The sequence below is a fragment of the Solea senegalensis genome, linkage group LG9 (genome assembly GCF_019176455.1).
Source record: "Solea senegalensis isolate Sse05_10M linkage group LG9, IFAPA_SoseM_1, whole genome shotgun sequence".
In the NCBI taxonomy this organism is placed as follows: Eukaryota; Metazoa; Chordata; class Actinopteri; order Pleuronectiformes; family Soleidae; genus Solea; species Solea senegalensis.
Genome location: NC_058029.1, coordinates 128,527 through 143,334, shown reverse-complemented (window position 1 = coordinate 143,334; position 14,808 = coordinate 128,527). Strand labels below are relative to the sequence as shown.

General features: G+C 41.7%; 2 protein-coding genes across 4 annotated transcripts in view; both read left to right on the top strand.

Moving 5' to 3' along the window:
* Window positions 1–6,905, top strand: part of otud7b (OTU deubiquitinase 7B) — a 39,865-nt gene extending 32,960 nt beyond the window's left edge. For 2 of the 3 annotated variants that reach the window (XM_044034396.1, XM_044034395.1), the window contains exon 12: window positions 524–6,905. In XM_044034396.1, coding sequence (XP_043890331.1) covers window positions 524–2,047 — 1,524 coding nt within the window. In that variant the 3' untranslated portion in view covers window positions 2,048–6,905. The remainder of the gene's footprint in view (window positions 1–523) is intronic. The other variant, XM_044034397.1, reaches the window with a different exon arrangement.
* Window positions 6,906–11,525: 4,620 nt separating this feature from the next.
* The window catches only part of mtmr11 (myotubularin related protein 11), a 43,473-nt gene continuing 40,190 nt past the window's right edge, over window positions 11,526–14,808 (top strand). The window contains exon 1 of the mRNA XM_044034278.1: window positions 11,526–11,993. Within this exon, the coding sequence (XP_043890213.1) occupies window positions 11,937–11,993 (57 nt within the window). The 5' untranslated portion in view covers window positions 11,526–11,936. The remainder of the gene's footprint in view (window positions 11,994–14,808) is intronic.

Here is a 14,808-nt window from a genome sequence, read left to right as displayed (position 1 = left end):
AGTGGTTAGCACTCTTGCCTTTGCAACAAGAAATCGAACCCCGGTTTGAACAAGGGTCTTTCTGCATGGAGTTTACATGTTCTCCTCGTGTGTGGGGGGGGTTTTCTCCAGGTTCTCCAGGTTCTCTGGGTTCCTCCCACAGTCTAAAGACACATTTCCATAGTGGGTCATTCTTGTTCAAAGACGGGCCAGTGTGTAACTGCACCCTGCTTGAGATTGGGGAACTGCATCACTATATAGGTCATTTCCTCATACTGCAGTTTTTTTTACAGCTCCTTTAACAAGTTTGTGGATGTAAAAAAAAGACCTCTGGGAACAGAGTCACTTGTGTTTTCCTGCATCTGCAAAAACCCAAGTATGAGAAGAATCAGTCACTTTCTTTTTTCTTCCCCTGACCTGAAGGACCTGCACTGTAGTGAATCTGAGTTTCAATCCTCATGAACGTTCATTTCCTTCTCATTATAACTTGACCAGCATGTTTATTTCTTGGACCTTGACAGTGTTTTTCTAACTTTTGTTGCAGCAGGCGCCGCTGGCACAGCCAGAGTCTCCCACAGCATCAGCAGGAGAGGACACCCGAACGCCTCCTGACTCAGGAGAGTCAGACAAGGAGTCAGTCAGCAGCAGCTCCAATGGCAACGGCGACACCACCACAGGATCTTCAACAGTCTACGGAGGCGGGTCCTTGGCCAAGAACAGCTCTTCTTCCTCCTCTAGTTCCTCCAGCAGCGGTTCAGCGGGGACAGGAACACCAGGGAAGGACAAAACCAAGAAGGAGAAAGACAAGGACAAAGAAAAGAAGAGGGCAGACTCTGTGGCCAACAAGCTCGGGAGTTTTGGGAAGAGCCTGGGCAGCAAGCTGAAGAAGAACGTGGGTGGTCTCATGACGGGAAAGAACACTGGAGCTGGAGGCGCCAAGCAGGAAGGTGGCGAGAAGAAAAAGGGCTCGTTTCGGGGGAGGAAGGGCAGCAAGGAGTGCTCGCCTTCAGCCCACGCCTCCGAGGATTCTGGGAAAGGCTCCCCCTCGTCCGGCAGCGAGCGTCTGAATGGAACGGGGAGCAGTATGAGCAGCAGTGGTGGGAGCAGCATGGAGAGTGAGACCTATAAGTACAGTGCAGACGTCAAGGTCAGCCTGGGCATCCTCCGAGCCGCCATGCAGGGTGAGAGGAAGTTCATCTTCGCCAGCCTTCTCACCACCAGCAACCGGCAGCCCTTCCAGGAGGAGATGATCCAGCGCTACCTGGCGGATGCCGAGGAACGCTTTCGGGCTGAGCAGGAGCAACAGCGGCGTGAGGCGGAAAGGAAGAGCGTCACGAACGGCACCCTGCCTACGAAGAAGGAGGTGGTTTGCGGTACGGAGTCGAGTTACCGGTCTTATGAGGACAAAGAGGAGCTGTCAGAGAACTCGTCTCCTTCCTTTAACCAACTCAAACCCTCGCCTTTGAGCCCCTCTATGTACTCTGGGGTCATACCCATCCCCCGGCCCTCCTTCATAGACCCAACTCCTCCTCCTCTTCCTCCTCCTGCTGCTGCTGTACCTCTCACCCAGCATCTTCACATGCACGGCTACATGGATAACCGGCGCCAGCTCGCCGGTGGCTCTCCTGTTACCGCCTACACCGGCCTCCCCTCCTACGCCACTCTTCCCCGACACTGCCCCACAACGCAGGGACTCTCACACCCGCAGTACCACATCCCAAATATCTCACAAGGCCCCTCCTCCCTGAGTCCCTCTCGCCTCACGCCCTCGTATCCCCCGGAGTTTGACCCGCCAGACTATCCCGGGTCGGACCCCGCGGCCGCCACCGGGAGCTACACCAACGGCTTCCGGGATCTGCGCTCCGGCCTGGACTCTCGGAGCGGGCAGCCGCCCGTCAGACACTACTCACTGGGCAGTGCCGGCGGTCTGGTCGGCCTGCAGTCCAGCCGCTGTCGGACACCCAGCTGCAACTACTACGGACACCCGGAGACGGGCAACTACTGCTCCTACTGCTACCGCGAAGAGCTGAAGAAGAGGGAGACGGAACCGACCATCCACAGGTTCTGAGTGGACTCCAAATCGTTGAGTGGCCTTTTCAGTAAAAGTATAAATGAATAGACGACGGGCGGGGTGGATCAGCCTCCTCTGCTGCCTCCTCGTTTCAGCTGCGTCACTTCCTGAAGTGACAGGATGAGAATAAGAAGGAAGGTGATGATTCTGGGTCACGTCGTAGACCGTAGTAGAAAACACTAACTGCACTTCTGTTACATTTTGCTGTGGCTCTTATGCAGGTGTTCTGTGTGTGTGTGTGTGTGTGTGTGTCAGCTGCAGGCTCTCCTCCTTTATTTAAAGCCTTGCCATTGTCTCCATCTAGTGGAGAGAATGTATACAGCAGGCGCCATATTTAATACTCCTCAGCTCACGTACGTACAGTGCATGCACGCACCATGAAAAGACTCCAGTCAGTGTCTCCTCTCTTGGTGAATTAAAGGGACAGTTCAGTCTTTTTTTGTTACTGAGACGTTATTATCAGTCATAGAATAAAAAACCTCAACTGTCCCTTTAATGGGAGCAATATCACGTCACATGCTCTGAGTGTGATGTCATCGTTATACACATTTTACACTACTCACACACAGCATAATGCTAATGAGTTAGCGTTCACCTGCGGGCCGCCGTGGTGCTGATGTCACAAACATGCTAACGTCTCTGCAGCGGCGTTCACGCACACACACAGTGGATCATGTGACCAGGCGTCGGAGAACAAAGACAGCGGAGGACAAAGTAAAGACACTGTCCCCCAGAGTCTGATCCAGAGATTTCATTTGTTTTAAGGAATGTTTTTTTAATTTTATTTTGAAAGGGTCTTCCTGTTGAATGATTGAAGCAGCCATGCGTCACCACACACACGGCGTCGACACACTCTGTTCAGACCTGGTTTTAACGTCCGTCCTGGATGATCCGGTCTCCTTCTCTGGGAGTCATGTGACCACGTGATTGTCATTTCAAAGTGAATTTTGATGCACATCAGACCAGGATTGCATCATGGGAAAAAAAACAAACCCTGGATGGAATCAGGGTGTAGTGATGATTTTACTGAATTAAAAGAAACTTCAAAGAAAGAAAGCAGAGCTAGATTGATGTAACTTTTACATCTCATCATCATCATCGTCATCATCGTACATATCTGAGGCAAAATTATGAACAAAACTAAAATGAACAAACAAATAAAAGCTCCGTGAAGGGTCTCACAGGCTTCTCTGTGTTTCTGATTCACAAATCATAACATGTCAATACATTTCATGACAAAATAAAAGTCCAGAAAGTATAAACTCTGATGTGTTACAGCAGCGACTCGCTCAGCTCAGCAGTCGTGGACTGGTCAGAAACAAACGACGTTGAAACCAGGTCTGAACGGGTCACATTCTGCACGACAGAGCTCAGTGCATGTTTGGATTTCATTGTCTCCGTCGTTGGCAGGACGTGATGTGACGTATCGTCCTCTCATGGACGACACTAACGCTGACACTGCACTGACAGAATGTTAGGAAACGATGAAGAAAAAGCGATTTTGTTGTCACACTGACGGTCGGCGTCGTCTTTGTTGTGTTTCTCTCGTGAAGCTTCAGTCTTCTGTCTCTGAAACACTTTGATTTTCTTACATGTTGAAATGTCGGCGATGAATCAACGTTATCTGGACAAACAGCCAGCGTCTGTCGCCCCGAGCAGTCCTGTGTATAACACCATGTTTTCTTACATGTGGTTCATGCCTCGTCCACACGGAGTTGAGCGTTTGTATTTTTGAAATGTCTCCATCGACGCGAGCAAGCACGGAAACACGTGACACAGATGAGTTAAGAACATACATTGTGTGTGTGGACGTGTGCAGAAACATCTGTAAAAACATCTGTTGCACACAAAGTGACCAAAAAATCTCTTCACCTGTGAATGAGTGAAAACTCAATGATACTCAGCGACACGTGGACGAGGCATCAGACAGGAAATGGTCACTCTTAGAGGATTGGATTCTGATTCCTTGGGTCGCGATGAGTTTTTTCTAAATTGACTGGGTGCACAGAGCTGCTCATGTGAGGGTCCACCCTGCTCAGATTAAGATTAAGATTAAGTGGCTTTAAAAACTGTCCAAGAAAGGAAGGAATAGTCCACTGATGTGTATGTAGCTTTGATATCAGTAGAATAAGGGAAGTATTTTTGAAAAATTTGAGTTCTTCTCAACCTCAGTTTCCCCTGAGTTGAGAAATATCTTCCTTCTTTTCTATGTCACATGCTCACCGGTGACACTTGCTCCTGTTAGCGACACTGTTTACATTCTGAGAATGAGGTCCCGCCCCCTACGAGAGGCTCTAAACAGTGCAGAATTAGCGTTGCAGTTTCAAGCCTCGGACCAAGTGTCGCCGGTGAGCACGTAACAAAGAAAAGAAGGAAGATATTTCTCCACTCGGGGGGAAAAACTGAGGTTAGGAAGCACAATGTCTCCTTATTCTAGTAAAACAAAGCTAAATGCTAATCGGTGAAGGGTTCCTTTAGGCCAAACTTTATTTTGGAAATTGATTTAGAATCACAATTTGACGTCCTTTTCTAGACTATACCAGTGTCTCCCAGACATGAAGAGAATTTCAACGAGTAACTTTGGAAAAAAAGGTTTTTCAAAAACAAGTCACAGACTGAAGCTTTGATTTTTATTGTCCTGCTTAAAACGTTAAAAAAACTCCTCACTCCTTTTTGCACAAATTCAAGCACTTTGCGGACGTCCGTGGATACAACATGCTGTTTTTGGAAGTGACCCGACTGTCGGTCATCTCTGCCGAGTTCAGTTACTGTAGAAGAAGCAGCGTCGCCGTCTATCTCAATCTCCTAGTTGCCTTTTTAAAAACGTCTGTCCTCGTGCGCGGCGTCGCTCGCGTGCCGCTCAAACTTCACGTCTTTGCCTGCAGTTTTTACTGCAGTGAACCCAAATCTGTCAAAAATGATTTCACTTCAGTGTTTAACGTGTTAGAATTTTGAAATGTGGAAATGACTACTTAAAGGTACAGTGTGTAAACTTTTGCTGCTGAATATGCCTCACCTTTCCCTTCCTACGTAGCCTTCAGTTAGCATCCAAACATGCTACTGTAACGACAACGACGACTCCTGATATAAATAGAATGAAAAACAACACGATCAGGTGATGAAGTCCAATTCTTTAATCTTCTGTTTCTGCCAAAAGAAAAAAGATTTCTTGTAAATTTTACACACTGCACCTTTAAATTCTTTGATTTGTGAGGAAATTGTTTTGTGTTTGTATGAAAGTTGTCGCCCGACTCGATTTTTCTTCTTTATATTAGAAAAGCACAATGTAGTATGCAATTCACTGCCTTGCCCAGTAGAGGGCGTCCTTGTTTAGATTTGTTTTTTTCTTCTCTAGTTGAAGTTTTTGCCCTAAAAACAACCAAAAATGACCAAAGTGTCGGGTGGAAAACAGCAAGAAAACACGATGTAACAGTATTTTCTTACAGATGGATGAAGGTTTTTTTTTTGCTGTGCATTTAAAGAAACACTAATGCTCTAATAACAATAACAATAAAATCACTTCGGTGACACTTTTTTCCCCCCGAGAAAACATTTGCTGTGTTTTTGCGTGTTGATGTGTTTTTAATGCACTTCCTGTCCTGATGTCCTTGCTGTTCGTGTGTGTGTGTGTGTGTGTGTGTGTGTGTGTGTGTGCATATACTGTTTTCCCCTGAATCAGCTCATGAAACCATTTCTTCTTCTTCTTATTATTATTATTATTATTTTTGGACATATAACTTGACCAGGCCACACCTGTATATTTTTTTTATTTGTATTTAAAGATGAAAACAAAGGTGAGAGGTTGTACAAAAATGTGTTGCGTGTTATTTTTGTAAACCCAAAGTTTTTTCCAGTGTTTTTAAAAAGGAGAAGAATGTATAATATAGTTGGAAAGGAGAGCGACGACGACGACGACGACGACGATGATGATGATGAGGAGCCTCCAGATTCTCCAGGCTCTCACTGCAAACTCATTTTCTTTAATGCTGACCTAACAAGATACCATTTGAGAATATATATATATATATATATATACAGTATATATATATTTCTAGTGAGATATTTTTTTTTAAATAGTTTCCTTGTGAAATAATAAGTTGCCGCGATGTATGATGTTCTTTCTCACATGGCTCGTTGTTAATTGTTTTTTGATTTGAACCATTTTTGTTGGTTTTTTTTTAAATCAACATAAATCCATGGAGATGATCAGGGCCACGGAAGAGACAGAATCTCCGAATTTTGACTTTTCTCTCAAATTTCTTTGACAAAATTCTGAGATTAAGAGTGAGAATTCTGAGGGGTGTTTTTTTTGTTGTTGTTTTTTTTTAAACAATTCTGGGTCAGTATTCAGACTTCTTTCTCAAATATATATTTATTCTAATTTCGTTTCCAAAATAATCCTAATCCTAATCCTCTCCCTGCTCAACTCATGACAGTAACGTTCTCGTGGCCCCTGCTGGTTTCCTGTGAACCAGGGTCAGGTGGTTTCTGTGGGAACACTGAACACCTCGTCGATGATCTTAAACATGGAATCCTTCCATTTGCATGGGACTGGAACTGTTGCATGTAAATGGCAATAACACTTGACTCAATCTGTGCATTATTTTGATCTTGAATTCAGTCGTCCTGATATTTTATTTTATTTCATTTTGACTTTGAACTATAGTTTTGTCTTTGACTCCTGAGGCTGTGTGACAGTGCAATCTGGACAGAAAGAACATCAGAGTTCATGTTAGGTTATTATTATATATTGTTGTTATTATTATTATTTTTATTATTATTATTATTAAATAATAATAATAATAATAATATTTTTTGCACCGTTTGAATAAATTCTCATTGTATTTCAAGAATACATTTGTTTTTTGTGTGTGTTTCTCAAAAAAAGTGACTCATCTTGTCTGAGCTGTAAAAGCTGCAACTATCTTGTCATTAAAAACTAAATAATATAATATTATATTATAGTTAAAGGTTATTCATACATATTATGGTACAGGTCAGTCCTTACATTTTGAACAGAACTGCTTTTAATTGGAGCTGAAAATGACATAAAATGAACAAATGTAGTAAAGTGTCATCATTTGATCATCTCACGGAAAACATGGCTGCCAGGAAAAACAGATTTTAGCTACTTAACAAAACACTCAGCAGATGAAATCGTCACCTACTGAAGTCTACAATATCTTTAGCTTGTTGTTCCACAGTCTGTTCCAGCACAGAAACACAGGAGAACTCATGAGAACACAGGTCTGTTTAATAGTAAGAGAAAGCTAATCATATTTTATAAGCTTAGTCTTATTCTCAGGGCTGGGGCACGTCAGTACCAAAGTTTATTATAGTTAACCAAAACTAACCAAAACTAAAAATTGGTAAAAAAAAAAAAAACATTTTCATCAACTGAAATGAAAATAAAAACTTTTTAATAAAAAAACACTGATAATTAACTGAAACCCAATTGTGTGTTTCTAAAACAAACTGAAATTGTGGTGAAAATGTGCTTAGTTTTCGTCTTTGTAAATTAATTTCATACACAAATATGTTTTTAATGTTTTTAATGTTTTTTCTCTTCTGGCAAATTTGAAAGGTTTTTGCACCTGGCAAAAACTAAAACTGATAAAAACTAAACATTTACAAAAACAAACACATTAAAACAAACTCATTTTAAAAACAAGAAGTCCAAACTAAAAAATGTCAAACTTTTCTCACACGAACACACTTTAAAGAAAAACCTGGACTATCCCTTTATTCCATGTTTGTAGGTTGAATAACAAAGCGTTGAGTGTGTTTGTTCTCAGTCTTTAACGACAGCTCAGTTATTGTTCAGAGGGAAGAATTTTATTTGTGCAAAATCAATACACAATAAAACAAACAGCCGAGTATCACGTTTAATTCTGTATTACCCTATAACCTTGTTGCATTATACATTGTTGAATAAGTCCAGCTCAGATGATGCAAGGCCCTGAGTCCAGGGCCTGTATTAGAGAAATTGGAGCCCCTTATGTAATATTGAACAGTTTCCCATGTGGTCAAAAATCCAGACCTCTCTCTGTTATAGTTCACCCACCTGCTGAGCAAGACGGACCCGAGACTGTCTCCGTCTCACTGGAGAGGACTTCTTCTTCTTTCTGAACTGGCCCGTTGTATTTTATTTTTGTCCAAAGGAAAATTACTCTTGGTTTACTTTCACGAGTTTGGATGAGAGAGAAGAGGAGGAGCCAATCCCCACGCAGAGCCATCACAGGATCCAGGAAAAAGAGGTACTGTGGAACAAAAACAGGCAGTAGCTGCTGATTCAACTGTTGCTTTTGTTTTTTAGAGGAGTTTGTAGTTTGAAACGCCACAGAGTCAAAGTTGAGTGCTATTCAAAACCCTAACCCTTCTGCATTACTGTGACGGCCCTATTGTATCCACTCTGATTATTCTTTTTTCTTTCACTGACTCTCTGAGTCTTGAGGAGCCTTGTCGTGCACAAAAACTCACCAAACTTCCTGTGCACATTAGGACAAATTGTAATCTGACTAAGTTTTAGGACAATCTGATGAATTTTGCAGTAATTACAGTTAAAATTAAAGCTGCAAGCAGCAGCATGCTGTCAGCAGGTGGCGCTATGTCCTTGTCTTAGATTTCATGTGCTGATGTTTTCCCGCCAGTCTCTTGAATCACGTGTGAAGTTTTGAGCAGATTGGTCAATGTACGGCGAAGTTACAGGCCACTTCCTGTCAAATTCACGATGGCTGACTTCCTGTTGGGTCACGCGCATGTCTGTATACATGTTCAGGGCCAGTCTCTCGTGTCACGTATGAAGTTTCGAGCAGATCGGTCAATGTATGGCGGAGCTATAGCTCACTAGTTTGGACTTTGTCCTAGCAGGATTGCCCTGTAGGGGGCACTGATGAGCCATGTTGCACCAGTTTTACATACAACCCTTATTTTATCAAATGTTTGCCAGTTTTGACAATTTTCATCAATTTTCACCCATATTTTGTTCCCTTTTTAAAATACGATCCGATGAAAAGTGCAGTATAAATAAAGTCTGATCGATCAATCGATTGATTGATTAATTGATTGGTACGTGTCACCATATCAGACGTTGAAATGACTCTTTGTAAAAACGCTTCATCACAGCTTCTCATATCACAACGTCGATCTGTTACTCAGCCTGAGGTTACGGGTGAGGACGTCTGGGGCCGGATGAAACCGGTTTGCGGGGCTGAATCCGGTCCCGAGGCCGTCTGCAAGGGTCTGTTCAGTGCTGCCTGCAGCCCTAGTTTTGGTTGTTTCTTGGGAAATAGAGTAAATGCAGTTTCCTTGGAGACAAGTTTCCATAAAGTGCAGCCTTAATCTCTGGCAGAGCTTTTGTAGGTTAGCTGATAAAGATAAAAACAACAGGATAGAATGGATTAAGCAGAGTGCATAGGACATAGATTATGATGTTTATAAAAGGTGATGCATAAGATACTCATAAGCTTATATAAGATCAATCAGCTAAATGATCTCAAAGCTTTCAGAAAATAAACATGTGACCACATCTAATCTTATTCGTAACAACTATTCAAATTGTTGGCAAAAAGGTTGAAATCATAAATGCTATCATACGTGTTACACAACGCAATAAACATGTTGATGGACTTTATTGGTGCAGTAACTCCACGCTCTCGCCGTCACCGTCTGTTTTTATAGTTTAGTCTCGTTTCACTTCATAACATCCATACATTTAAAATATTTCCTCACCTGTCTGTGTTCAATGTTATCATTTATTACTAATTATTTTGTGGACCACCAAGTATTTCGTGGCAGACCCCCAGGTGTCCCCAGAACCCCACTTTGAGAACCACATATACAGCTTTGTACTGAGCAATGCTGAGTTCAAGTGCATCAGTGAAAATGGGGTCAGCTATCTTTTCACCAAACCTGAGCCAAACCTGAATTGATCAAATAAAACTTGAAAACTGTTTTATTTTAAATAGTAGCATAAACAAATGAACTTTAATAGGACTTCACACAAAGTATATTCTTTGTTCTGGATGTAGAAAAGCCAAACTAATATATAAAAAAATATTAGAATATGTCTAATAAAATATGATCTCTCATTGTTTTTCTATTAAATTCTAAAGACACAATTTTTTGCAGTATTGTGGTTATTATTATTTATGAGAATACATGGTTTGTTTCTGTTTTTCCAGTTTTGTGCTACATACTTAACTACTAGTTCTAGGCCTCAGGTAAATCCCAGGATTTGTGGGTGAGTTTAAGAAGCTCTTATAAATAAAAAAGCTTTCTTTTTTATTCATTTATGTTGGTCCAGTGAGTAAGAATATGTGACGTCTGATGTTGAGACTGCAGACTGCAACAAGCTCCCTTTCCTAAAGTAAGTTTGGAGACTACTGTGGCCGTCACATAAAGGATTTAGTCCTTGTTTGTAGTAATGCTGCAGTAATCAGTAATGCACTTCAGAAACATGGTAGCACAAGATGGCGGTCTCTTTATAGCTAGGCCCTTACCCAAAGTACATAAAAAAAGGTTATATACATAATATACTTACTGTATTAACTATACTATTAAACTTAAAGCCATTATACGGAAACATTTCTGGGTAGTATATGAAATTTTTGACAATAACTGAAAAATAACTGGCTGGTCCTGGATTTTTTGTGCGTTCCATTATGTCAGGGGTGTCAAACATATGGCCCGGGGGCCAGATCCGGCCCGCCAGAGGGTCCAATCCGGCCCACAGGATGAATTTGTTAAAATTTCACACTATGATTACAATCTAAACGTAACGTCAAATACAATATTTTTCTCTTCCAGATACCTGTGACTAAATGTTTGTGCCTTTTTAGATCCAGTGTGATGTGTTAATAGTACATTTAGGCACGATATTGTTGAAATTGCACTTATTTTTCTCAAGAAATGTCATGTTTTGTAAAAATATACTTCATTAAATGTAAAACAAAGGACAAAAAAGCAAGGAGTTCTTGTTGTTCATAGGTTATTATGCTATTATTTTACTATTTTTACTGGTCCGGCCCACTTGAGATCAAATTGTGCTGTATGTGGCCCCTGAACAAAAATGAGTTTGACACCCCTGCATTATGTAGTCGGAACTTAGAATTTAGTTAGGATTCCAAGATGGCTGCCACTATACAAACACTGCTTAGTTCCAGACGGATAGCGACTCCAAGCTCGTGACGACTTCTGGTCCAATCAGCAGGCAGCTTTCTAAGGCCCGCCCACAAACAAAAAAAAACCCACAAGTGTATTTTCAAACAATAAAATATAATAATTTTTAAATGCTCGTTAAAAAGTGTTGTTTGATTCCTGAAAAGAGTTGTTATGTTATTAATAATAATATTCCCACAAATCTAATTCCGTCATTTTCGCGGTACTGGCCCTTTAAGAAGCTCCGCTGCACTTGCCTTTTTTTTCTTTTCTTTTCTTTTCCTTTTTTTTCCACCGCTGTGTGTTTAACCGTGTGTTTCACCGTGTGTTTCACCGTGTGTTTCACTATAGCGAAGGGAAACAACAAATAAACACGGCGTGAGCGTCACACACGTCAGAGTTTAACAGAGTGGAGTCTCTCGGCAGCTTGTACGTGTTGTTGTTGTTGTGTTGTTGTGTTTGTGTGTGTCAGTGTGTTCAGAGTGTGTCAGTCAGTGAGAACCGCGATGAAAAGAGAGAAAATAGTTGTCTGCTCATTCACAGCAGCCGCGGACACAGGCTAACACCGCTGCTGCTGCTGCTCTGAGCGTTTTCTTTTCACGGCTGAAAATTAAAAACAGGAGAAGTCGAACTCGGCTCCTGTTAGCTTAAAAGAACATCTTCCCCCCCGCTAGCTCTTTTTTCGCTCGTGTTTTTCCGTGGAAGTGGAGTTGAGTCGTCTTTAAAGATGTTGACAGGATCCAAAACCACGTTCAAAGTGAGACAAATGCTGCCAGACATCAAGGTAAGACTAAGCTGTTTTGACAAAATGTCCCGTTTTATGTACATATTTTTAATGTAAGCACTTGAATACTGTTTATTTCATGCTCCTAATCTAGTTTGAAGCTCACGGAAGAGTATTAGGGCCACATGTCTAAGACTAAAAAACACACACACACACACACACACAGAAAACAATAGAATTCTGAGGAAACAAGTCAGAATGCTGACTGTAATCTCAGAATTCTGACTTTTTCGTTCAAAAAATCTGACTTTAATCTCAGAATTCATGCTGGGGTTTTTGGTTTTGTTGTTTTTTACGTGTGGCCCTAATTCTCTTACGCAGAAGTTTTATTATTTCAGTGGAGGCAGTTTTCCTAGATCAGACTTTTCCAGATAAAAATAGGCAATATAGTTAAAAACGTTGTCGCTATTTTGAAAATGACCCAGTTAAGAGAATAAACGTCTGTTATTAGTTTTCACAGATCAAACGCATGTGTTTTGTGACTGAACAACAAATAAACATTACATTCATAGGGATTATGAAGTTATTGGGTAAAGTATTGTGTTTTTTTTAAACTGTGAATACTTCCATCAATGCAGTTTTCAGGCACGAGTTGGTCTGTATGGACTTAAGGGGGGTGGATCAGTGGGAGAGCAAGTCCTCTTCCAAGAGTAAAGTTGTGGGTTTGATTCCTGGCTGTGTGAATGATGTGTGATGTATGAATGTGTGTGTGTGAGTGAATGGCTTCACTGTAAAGCAGCTTTTAAACTGGAAACGTGCTATATTAATACACACCATTACTTTGTGTGATGTGTCAGTGTATCTTAAACAAATGCTGTTTGTTTGTTGTGCGTATGGTTGTTGGTAGTAACACTGAAGTCCCCCCGTCTCCTGAGAACCAGTTTGAAACAAGGACGCTGTCACTGTAAACATGGCTGCCAGTGAAGATACAAGGGAAATCAGATTTTTGCAACTTAGCTTCCCCTAAAAAAGCAACCATCAGCTATTTTAGCTCACGGAGACACAGCAGCTGTTGGTCTTCTGCTCACTGTTTTGGTAAATTTGGGTCACTTCAATAAATCAAAGGATGTAAAACACTGAAGTCACTAACTATGACATTTGAACTTACTGATGGAGGCAGCGGTGGATCATAGCTTTTATGACTGGTGATGTAAAATGAGCAATTCTCTTAGTGGACTTTGATTTATAAAATGCACACAAACTTTGTTTTCACATTGACAGTGAGATAAAACAGTGAATATTTGGTCCCAGCTGTGTTTCACTGAGCTCACCTCCACCTGAGTATAAGTACCTCAATCAACCACATGTCAAAAATCCTGAATTGTCCTTGTAAATCATTTACATTCCAGGAGTTTAGGAAGCAGGTTAATGTCAGGATGCAGGAGTCGTGTGCCATCATTCACTGGTGAGCTATATATGTAGTTTGCAGCCTGCGGTCCCTCCTCAGAGTTGTCTCTTCTGAGGGGCTATTCACTGTATGAACGTGGATTGTGTAGTGTCTGTTGGCAGCTTTACAGGAGGAAACCAGGCAGCAAATGGCTGCAGTTTCTTTCCACCAGGATGGCAGGGAAATGAATTTATAATAGCCTCACAGTGTCTGTGGCTGGGTGTCTTGTTAGAGACATGTGAAGGATAGCTAGTGAATCTTAATCACCTCTTGGGCTCTCAGCCTGCATGGGAGTTTGCCTCAGATGGGATTCAGTTGTTTAAAAAAAGCACAGGCAGTCATTATCTCTAGATGACCTACATTGAAATTACAGTATTTAGAAGTTTGTCTTCTAAATACCAAGCTGCTACTCTCTAAATTATTGTCTGATTTTTTGCAATATTGTGTGTGTGTGCATGTATGTATGTATGCATGTGTGTGTGTGTGTGTGTATATATATATATATATATATATATATATATACACACACACACACACACACACACACATTGAAGTCAGGGTTCACTTCAGTATTCACTGTGTAAATACATTTTAAACATGATGGAGCTTTAACCTTTTATGGATCAAGCAACAGTTCTGTGAATTGCTTTCAAATTCTGAGGATTTGCTGCTGCATTTCAGTTGATCTGAAAGACACAGTTCCTGTTCTTATTGTTCACCTGAGCAGAAAGATGTGCCAGCAGCACTCACTGGTTTGATGGAGTGCACAAAGCCATGTGTACACACAGCATGACTGTGCTGAGAACTGCTCATTCGTTTCTTTCATGAGGAGTCTCTTGGTATGGCTTTGTGTCGCCTGGCTTCTTTTTTGTCGTCGTCCCCCCCGGTTATTTTCAGCAGCCGCAGGGGAAAACAGTAACAGATGCCTCTTCACTTGGTCCTGGGGCGAGGCTTTCATGTTGAGTGGGGGTGATGCACGGCTCCACATCTGGCTGTCGCCATGGAGACAGCAGTTGTGTGGGTCTGAGTGTGATTTCCCCAGAATGTGACGTGTACTTATCCCCACAGCCCCTCACCAGTGGAATCTCTAATGTCCATGTATGAGAATGTGGCTGAGCCTCGTTGTAGTAGGCTGTGGAGATGATATGCACCAGGCCACCCACACACTCATGTTGGTTTCACTTCCATGAGCATGTGTTAATGCTGCTTTAGAAAACTGAATCCAATCCTGGTCTGAATTTGGACCAGATGGTTGTGGGGGTTTGCACTTATTGGTGAATCTTCTCTTTAATCACAGTCCTTAAACCATCCAAGCCATTTTGGAAAGCATAAAATATGATGGGCCTGCAGCTGATGGCTATTTTTATTACCATTTGTTTGTAGGTTACTGTCTGAATTAAAGGAAAAGTAGCCTGAGACACAGACACT